This window comes from Tenrec ecaudatus, chromosome 14, assembly GCF_050624435.1.
Source record: "Tenrec ecaudatus isolate mTenEca1 chromosome 14, mTenEca1.hap1, whole genome shotgun sequence".
Lineage (NCBI taxonomy): Eukaryota > Metazoa > Chordata > Mammalia > Afrosoricida > Tenrecidae > Tenrec > Tenrec ecaudatus.
This window is the reverse complement of record NC_134543.1, coordinates 87740948-87750354: the sequence shown is the minus strand read 5'-3', so window position 1 is coordinate 87750354 and position 9407 is coordinate 87740948. Positions and strand designations below refer to the sequence as shown.

Below are 9407 nucleotides of genomic sequence, written 5' to 3'. Positions count from 1 at the left end.
GATGTGGCCTTTGGGGTTTCTGAGACACGTTATGGGAGCAGAGAGTCTCGTCCTTCTCGTGAGGAGTGACTGGCGGCTTTGTGCTGCCTTGCGGTTAGCAGCATACCCACAGCCCACTCAAGTCACCCGAGCTCAGAGTGGAACTCTTCTGAGTAGGAGACAGAATATAAATATGAACCTCAGATTTTTCCAAGTAATCTTAAAGTTAGGCATGTTTCTTATAGCGTTAACATTTCATAAACCCCTGTTTATTTTCATAATTTGATGATATGTACACTTTAATAAAATAACCTGCAGATTTCAATAATAGTTCAAATGAATTTATAATTGCACAAGGCTTGCAAACACTGAATTTGGGACAGATGTTTCATAGCTATCAAAACCCTGTGTTTTCTTCTCAGGACCTTAGATTAACTTACCCCAAAGGCATTCTAAATTTGATTTACTATTGCTCTATCCACAAAATTGATGGCAGTAAATATCAGAGAGGAGAGCTATTTTATTGCACTGGGTAACGTGGTGCGGTTTTCCCAATATTAAAATTTTGATAACTTAGTTTCTTCTTCATTGCTGCCTTCACGTCCTGGTTTCTCAAAGTATAGATAAGTGGATTCAGAAAGGGGGTAAAAATGGTATAGAAAACAGAGAGGACTTTGTCCACCAGGAAGTTGGTGAAAGGCCATACATAGATGAAAATGCAGGGCCCAAAGAACATGGAGACAACTATGAAGTGTGCTGTGCAGGTCGAAAGAGCCTTAGACGATGCTGTGGAGGAGTGGTGTTTGATGGTGACGAGAACAATGATGTAGGAGGTGAGCAAAAGCAGAAAACTCAGAAGAGCAATCACACCACTGGTTGAAATCATAAAGATGCCGAGAACATAAATATCTATACAAGCCAGGTGGATTACCAAAGGAAGGTCACAGAAAAAACTGTCTACAACATTGGGACCACAGAAGGGCAAATAGAGGGTAAAAGCTAACTGGCTTATGGTGTGCAACAAGCCCACTGTCCAAGAAGTCACCACAAGCCCAACACACACTTGCTCACTCATAATTGTTGAATAATGGAGAGGCTTGCATATGGCAATATACCTGTCAAATGACATGCAGATAAGTAGCACAATCTCAGTTCCAGTGAAGAGGTGCAGGAAGAAGATCTGTGAAATGCAGCCTTCAAAAGAGATGGTCTTGCGCTGAGCAAGGAAGTCCACGATCATCTTGGGAGTGGCAAAGGAGGACAGGCACATGTCAATGAGAGACAAGTTGCTGAGTAGGAAGTACATGGGGGAGTGGAGGTGTGCGGTGGAAATGACCGTGAGTAAAATCAGACAGTTGCCCAACATGGTGATTAAGTAGAAAATGCAAAACACCACAAAGAGGAAAATCTGGAGCTCAGGGGATTCAGTAAGTCCCAGTAACACAAATTCCGCCACTCTGGAATGGTTGAAGCCCTCCATTGATCTGCAGACTCTTCTCTCTACTCTTAAAAGAAATGAAACGGCCGAGCTAGTAGAACGTAATACTTCTGCAATACCTATGAAGGAATAATATCACCGAATAATTTATTACACACTATACTTGCAGTCTAAAAATGCTCTCAGTGAAAAAAATTCTTTTTCAATTAACTTTAACAGCTTTGATCATAAATTTCTTCTGAAAACAGAGCCTTGACGAGCAGCATCAGAACATATTGGCCTATGTAAATGACACAGCCACCAAGAAATAAGAATTTTGCTTCCACCTACTGAAATATCATTATCTGCATTTATAGAGGAAAGCTGCATTCTGTTTGTGTGCTCAACTTTTTTTAAACGTTTTATTAGGGGCTCATACAACTCTTATCACAATCCTTTTAAGACATGTAAATAAAACAGATCATTGAAATCACACATTCTGTTGCACAAACATATACAACGAAATGTAAGAGTTAGAACTGATTGTGATTGAACATTGGATTGACCGACTACTATTTAATGCAATGGTTTCAGAAGTCCTACTAAGCTCTCCTATAAAGGGGATTAGCAATTTATTTTTGATTCTTCACTCCATAAAACTAATGGAGACCAAAAGTGGAATGGAAGTTTATGATCTCATGTTAACATTGACATCGTTTGCCTTTCATTCTTCTCATGGTGCTCCCTTCCAATAAGGGGGAAGGGCGGAAAGGGAATACTGTAAGGAGTGTGAGAACAGTCGCACAACCTGAAGAGTGTAACCAATGTGACGAAATGGTACACGTAAAAATTGCTGAATTGAGGTACGTTGTGCTATGTACATTCCCAATAACAAAAGATAAGACAATTTATAAAATTTTAGTATAACATAGGCAACCTGTTGTATTTCATTGATCAAATCAGTTCCTTGTTTCATTAAATGCATTGAGAAATCTCAACTTCATTCCTTTAAATATGTACTATGTTTTCCTGGTTTATCCATAGGAGTTGTTTTATTACGTACGTAAGTTTTTAACTCATTGTAAGGGAATAAAGTGTTGTGTTATTAAGAGTTCTTTCTTCTTTATCTCCAAAAGAACCCATCTCATCTTCATTCAATAGAATGATTCCTCTTTGTAACCTCCCTCTTTATATCTTCAAGTTACAGATATAGTATTGCTTTACTATGACTCTTTTACTTTTTGTTTGATATAACTTCAAAAGCAATGCTTAATAATTTCATCTCTCTATGCTCTCTGAAGACAATTATAACTCCTTGTTAACATCTTTAAACATCACTTTTACCTCTTTACCTACCTGTTACACAGCAGGAATAAACAACACCATGTCCTTCAAGATCCACAAGCCTATAGAAATCACCATGATCTTTATTGAACATCCAGAGGCCTGAAGATTGAATATATGTTATGTCCTGTCTTAATATAAAAGACACTAGAAGACAGTGACCTTCAGGAGATTGGGGATTACATGCAATAATCTACTTGCAGTGGGAGTTATTAAAACTTAGAGTTGACTTTCCTAAGCATTGCAACAAGAAATGTGGAATGTGTCTTTGCTATTTAAAGTGAGGATACACTACATTGGTGAATCAGTGTTCAAGAGAGAAAAGGACACAACTGGGACTGGCCTTGGTGGAAACATACATAAATTTATTTAAAGAGCATATAAGGAGCAATGGGTACTCTTTAAATCTGAGGACACCCCCATCATTATGCTACGATGTTTAAAATCCCAGAGTTGAGAATTTATTCCTTTAGATTAATGTGTCTTCAGCAATTCCTTGATTATTGAAAAAATCGTGTACTCTAAGAAGGATTAAAGTTTCTTAGAGGATATTAAAAATAACATAAGCTCATAGCTATAATGAGAGTCTCCACAGGTAGATGAAACATGGAAAAGTTCAGTATTGACTGAACAAGTTTTGTAACATGGCCCAAGCAGGGAAAGAGGTTGAAAGCCAGAGAGAGGTCTGCCTGCAGGCATCACTGAGAATAGACAGTGCTGCTAAATATGTGCATCATGAGCATTTCTCATATGAATTGCAACCTGTTAACTCCCCTACTCAGCCCTGTTGTTATCCGTATTATGTGTGAGATCTGTGTGGCCATTGCAATGGCGTATCGAACCCAGCAGAAAAGTAAAAAGCGGTATGGGAGAGAGAGCTTGGGTTCACAATCAATGCTCATGGAAGCACCAGTCAATAAATCAAATGACATAGTGCTTTGATCAAATCTGCTGCATAAAAACTCTTAAATGTGTTAAAGGGCAAAGATGCAACTTTGAGAACTAGGCTCAAGGCCTGCTTTTTTCACCTCCCTCGTAGGCCTGTGAAAGGTAGACAGTGAATGAGGAAGACAATATAAGCCTAGAGTGTCAGTAAAAAACACGAAACATAACACGGGCTCCTAAAAATGAAAAAAGAAATCTATCTTGGAAGCACAATATGAATATACCTTAGACATGAGAATGGTGGGACGTCACCTCTCTATCCTGTACATGTTATCATGAGGGCCTAGTTCCGGGAGACCCACATCATATTTTATCTAACAGAGAGTCAATGAAAAGCAGGAAGACCTTCGAGGAGATGGGTTGACACAGTGCCTGAAGCAGTGGGCTCAAACACAGCAGTGACTGTGATGATTTCTCAGGATCCGACAGGGGTTCAGCCTGCTGTATGAGTACCATCCTAGGGTTTCCAAGAGTCAGAATAAAGTTAATGACACCCAACAACAGCACAGCAACAGGAGACTAAACCCAGATTTCTTTAAACGGATTAAATATAGACTATGACAGAAAATATGCCCCTTATATTGAGATGCTACATCTTTGGTCAAAAGTCTGTAAGGATGGAATTATAATGAACAGAGATAACATGTCGGGAAGACCACTAGTGTAGAATATGTTATGCTAGAGGTGAGATTAAGAGGTGAAAGGGAAGCTAAGACATAAGTCCTGGGTGCCAGACCCCAGAGTTTATGGGTCATGACTGTCATCATGTGTTGCTGTCATTAGTGCTGCCAAGTCAGTTCCATCTTAGAGCAACCCTGTGTGCCACGGAGTGAAGCATTGTCCGGTCCTAGGCCATCCTCACAACTGTTATGTCTGTGTTTATGTTTGTAGCCATCATGTCAATCTATCCTGTCAAGAGTTTCCCTCTTTTTTTGCTAACTCTCCTCTTTGCCAAGCATGCTATCTTTATCAGGGGCTAGCCATGACATGCCCCTCTCTTTACCAGGGACTGGTCTCTCTTGATAACATGCCCAAAGTATCCCTTCTAAGGCGCACTTCGGCTGTGCTTCTTTCACCACATCTTTGTTCTTCGAGAGGCCCACAGTACTTTCAATGTTTTTTGCCAACACCAAAATCCAAATGCATCATTGTCCAACTTTCACACACATAGATGACTGAAGATACCATGGCTTGGGACAAGCACATGTTGTCATCAAAGGGACATCTTTGCTCTTTTAACTCTTTACAAAGGTCTTCAGTGTAGACTTAGCAGACTCCTCTCTTAGATGGCTGCTTGTTTTAAGTTAAGACTGTAAGACTCCAGATGCTATTTTTCTAATAGCCAGCACCATCTGATTTCTTAACCACATTTTGCTATCACATTTATATCTTCAGTGATCTCTTCATAAAAGTGAGTATCATTCAGGGCCATGTCACAAGACCTAATTGTTCTTATATTGGGCTAAGGACAATTGGGATCTCAAAATCCATTCATATGTCTATGGTTTATATATATCTATGTCCCTGGTTCACTTTTGAGCTATCAGTGTCATGTTGTTGGAGCACACCATAAATCATCTCTATGGAGCATAAGCTAATGGGATTGATAGCATCATTATTTTACTCATTGGTATGCAATTTAAAATACTGTTGATAAAAACAATTCATACATATGTATGACATCAATGTATTCTTTTAAACTATTTCTTAATTTCTTATCGATTGAGGTTTTCTCTTTTTTATTTGGTCATTGTTGGGGGTCCTTGTTTGTTTTTTTCTCTCTGTTTTGTATGTTTTTCTGTACAGAGAAGTCAGGATGGGTGGATCTATGAGAACAACAAAGATAAATGGCACCTGGTTGAACAGAAGGGGAGCTAGGGTGAAGTGGGGAGCCAACAGCAATGGGTACAAGAAGGAAAAACAATATTCAAGGTTCATTGTGGTGAAGAATGCACAACCCTTCATAATATGTTGAAAAACTGAATTGTGTGATATATTAACTATATAGCAACATAACTATTTTTCAAAAAGTCTTGTGCCACAGGTTTACCCAATTCAATATGCCATTTGATGTCTAGACTGAATATTGATATTGAATCCAAGTAAAATGAAATGTTTTGGCATTTCAATGTTTTCTTTTTTATGATATTGTCTATTGGTCCAGTTGTGAGGATTTTTATTTGGTTTACATTGAGTTACAATTCCTACTGGAAACTTTAGTCTTTGATTTTCATTAAGAAGTACTTCAAATCCTTCTCATTCTCATCAAGCACGGTTATGTCATCAATATGTTGCCATTGTTAATAAGCTTATTCCAATCCTATTGCCAGGCTCTTCACATTGTCCATCTTCTCAGCAGGCAGATTGAATAAGTGTGGTGAAAGGGTACAGCCCCAGAGCACACATTTTCTTCCAGCATGACGTAGCTCCTCATTCCCTTTGAACAAGTACCTCTTGGTCTAGTTACAGGTTCCTCGTGAACACCATGGCATGTTCTGGAATTTCCATTCTTCACAATGTTATCCATAGTTTATTGTGATTCCCACAATTGATACTTTTGCATGACCAACAAAAAAAAACAAATAGGCACCTTGCTGGTTAGTCTCTGCTTTCATTAAAGATCCATCTGATATCAGCAATGACATCTCCTGTCCACCATATTCTTCTGAATCTGGCTGGAATTGATATTAGCTCCTTGTCAATGTACTATTGCAGTTGTTTTTGAATTATGAACAAAATATCACTTGCATGTGCTATTAATGATACTCTTGGATTATTTCCTCATTTTCTTAGGTAATTTCTCTTTGAATGGAAACAAATTCAAGACTCTGCTAGTAGGATGACCAAAATAGCTTTTTTCTAAACTTTGGGGTATAGACAGTGCTGCCTTGGCTTGTAAAACATTCCATTGATATTCCATCCATTCCTGGAGTTTTTGTTGTTATAGCTATTTTGTTCTAATGTCTTTAATGTAGTTTATACTTCTTCCTCGATATCATCAATTCTTAATCATCTGTTAGCATCTAAGTGTCATTTAAAACCGATGAAGTTGGAATAGCTAGCACAGTCATTGAGAGACTGCTGTTGGGTTCACCGAGTTATTTCTGGAAGATGAAGAAGGAGTCCTGAGAAGGCTGTGGTTCAAACAAGAGGGAGTGATAGACAAAATTAAATATTACTCACAAGTCAAAAACAGTGAAATCTGAGTGAGGACCAATAAGAGCAAAGACAATGGTAATTGTGGTAGAAGTTTTATTGGAGTGACTGACTGGGTCGAAGAGGCACAGTAAAAATATAAAGGCTTTTAGATACATTGCAGTAAATAAAAGGGACACTGAGGTGATATATTGAGGAAGAAAAAAGGAAAATGGTTTTGTTTTGGATTATATGCTGAAGGTAAATGTGTAATAAGAAAAGGAAAGTTGATGCAAAAAGGAAAGAGAAGAATTGCCAGCATAATGGCCTTGCACAGAAAACAGCGGATGGAATTTGGTGCACAGGTGGACAAGTTGACATTTGTGGGATCAATATTGGGCAACATCATCTCGGTCACAGGGTCAGACATGCAGGATAAAGGTTTTTAAGAGACCTGAAGAAATTTTCTGCTAACATATCTTTCAGCAAAATAGCAAGCAAAGTGATAGGTGAAAAATTGGGATGGGAAATAAGTCATTTGAGGATCTAGACCACTTTTTCTGTAGTCTGATTATTTTTAGTATGCACGTGGTTTATAATAATAAATATTTAAATTTGAGATTAATTTCAAAATGTAAAAAAAATAACTCTACTATTGGATTTTGGTATCTAGATATGTTTGGGGGTTCTGCCTACTATATATGCTGTCATATGAAACTTGATTTTGGAAATAACATAATTCAGAGAAGCATCAGCATGAGAGGTTTCTGATTGATTAGAGGAGATCTGATTAATGTATAGTGACCATAGATCATTGGAGATAATCTGGTGTCATTTTTCTGTTGGTGAAAGGCAAAAACTAATTAGGTAGGTCTTCTATACTGTCCTTCTAGATCTTCTGTATTGTTCTGGGAGCCAACTCTGGAATCCCAGCCTATTGGCTGCTCTTCTGGGCTTTTTAATCTTTATGTAAGTACTTAATCCCCCATATTGAATTATCTTTTCAAAATAATTAGGTAGGTCTCTGCTATCTGCCACAAATAAACTGACCGGACAGGGAACTATCACTATCATACTCAAGTTCAAATTCACTCATTGGTTTCATATGCATTTTTTAGTCTTATCTACATTTTCCCCCTTTCAACTTGTCATGTGCCGATTCAATAATCTTTTCATGGAAGCTTTCACTTCCTGGTTCCGAAGAGTATAAATCACCGGATTCAACAGAGGGAAAATCACTGTGTGGAAAAGAGAAACCACTTTGTCAGCAGAGAAAGTTCTGAAGGGGCGAGTGTAGATGAAAATGGCAGGTCCGAACATGAGAAACACGATGATGATGTGAGTGGTGCACGTGGACACGGCCTTGCGCTTCCCTGCAGACGAGCACCCTTTTAAATGGAAGAGGATGACGGCGTAGGAGGCCAGAAGGCCGAGAAAACACAGGAGGATGAGCAAGCCGTTATTGGAGACGATCAGGACCTCCACTAAGAGAGTGTCTGTGCAGGCCAGCTGCACGACTTGCGGGGCATCGCAGAAGAAGTTATCCAGCTGGTTGGAGCCACAGAAAGGCAAGTGGAGGATAAGTGCCACTTGTACAAAGGCATGCGCAAAGCTTCCCAGGAACAGCGCCCCCATGAACGCATAGCAAACTCACGGTTTCATAATCGCTGAATAGTGTAGAGGTCGACATATGGCTATATAGCGATCCAAAGCCATGAAAACAAGAAGGAACATCTCTCCTACTCCAAGGAAGTGCAAAAAAAAGAGCTGAGTGATGCATCCTGGATAGGAAATCACCTTCCTCTCAGAAAAGAAATCCATCAGCATCCTGGGAGCCACAATGAACGAATAGGACGCATCCAGGAAAGCCAAGTTGCCCAGGAAGAAGTAGAGGGGAGCTGAGAGACCAGGATCTGATACAATGGTGAGGATGATGAGGAAATTTCCAGGAAGGACGATGAGGTAGAAAACTAACACTAGCACAAAGATTAGGAGTTGAAGGTCTCGAGACTGAGTAAGACCGAGAAGGATGAATTCTGTCATTACAGTGGTATTTCTTATCTCCATCTTCGTGGCCTGGGGTGCAGAAAGAAGCAAGGAGCGCTTCTTCAGCAAAAACAAACAAACAAAACATTTAACACTCCTTACCTAAGCCAAAAGCAACATAGACTATTGGCAAACTCCCCTAACCTTTATTCATTTTGATTAAAACAAACACACAAAACCCCTAATCTCAAATCAACACTCTTACTTCCATTCAGCCATGTACTTCTATGGAGCTGTTCTTCACTTCAGGAGTCTAGGTTCCTGCACCCTGGAATTCCTACCTTCTTGAGCCCAGTCCTCATTCAGATGCAGCATAACTTCAAGCATCAAGATCTTTGACTTTATTTGGGAAATATGTTTGAGGCTTATCTATTTGGGTGGGGGAGATAGACCTATTTTTTCTTAATCACACAAGCCTAAAACTGTATTCCTTTGGTCCCTGTGGAAAACCCTGTTCCCCCTGTTAACTCTGCTTACTCTCTGTATGATTTTATTTATATGCCTAGTGCCCTGCCTCTAGTCTGGTGATCTTATATACTGT

The 9407-nt window shown here is 39.2% G+C and overlaps 1 protein-coding gene and 1 pseudogene across 1 annotated transcript; both read right to left on the bottom strand.

Annotated features, from left to right (window-relative positions):
* Window positions 1–499: 499 nt before the first annotated feature.
* Window positions 500–1459, bottom strand: LOC142425991 (olfactory receptor 4K2-like). The gene has a single exon (XM_075531477.1). It carries the CDS (start codon window positions 1457–1459, stop codon window positions 500–502), a length of 960 nt encoding a protein of 319 aa, XP_075387592.1.
* Window positions 1460–7960: 6501 nt separating this feature from the next.
* Window positions 7961–8887, bottom strand: LOC142426680 (olfactory receptor 4N5-like; annotated as a pseudogene).
* Between the last annotated feature and the right edge of the window lie 520 nt (window positions 8888–9407).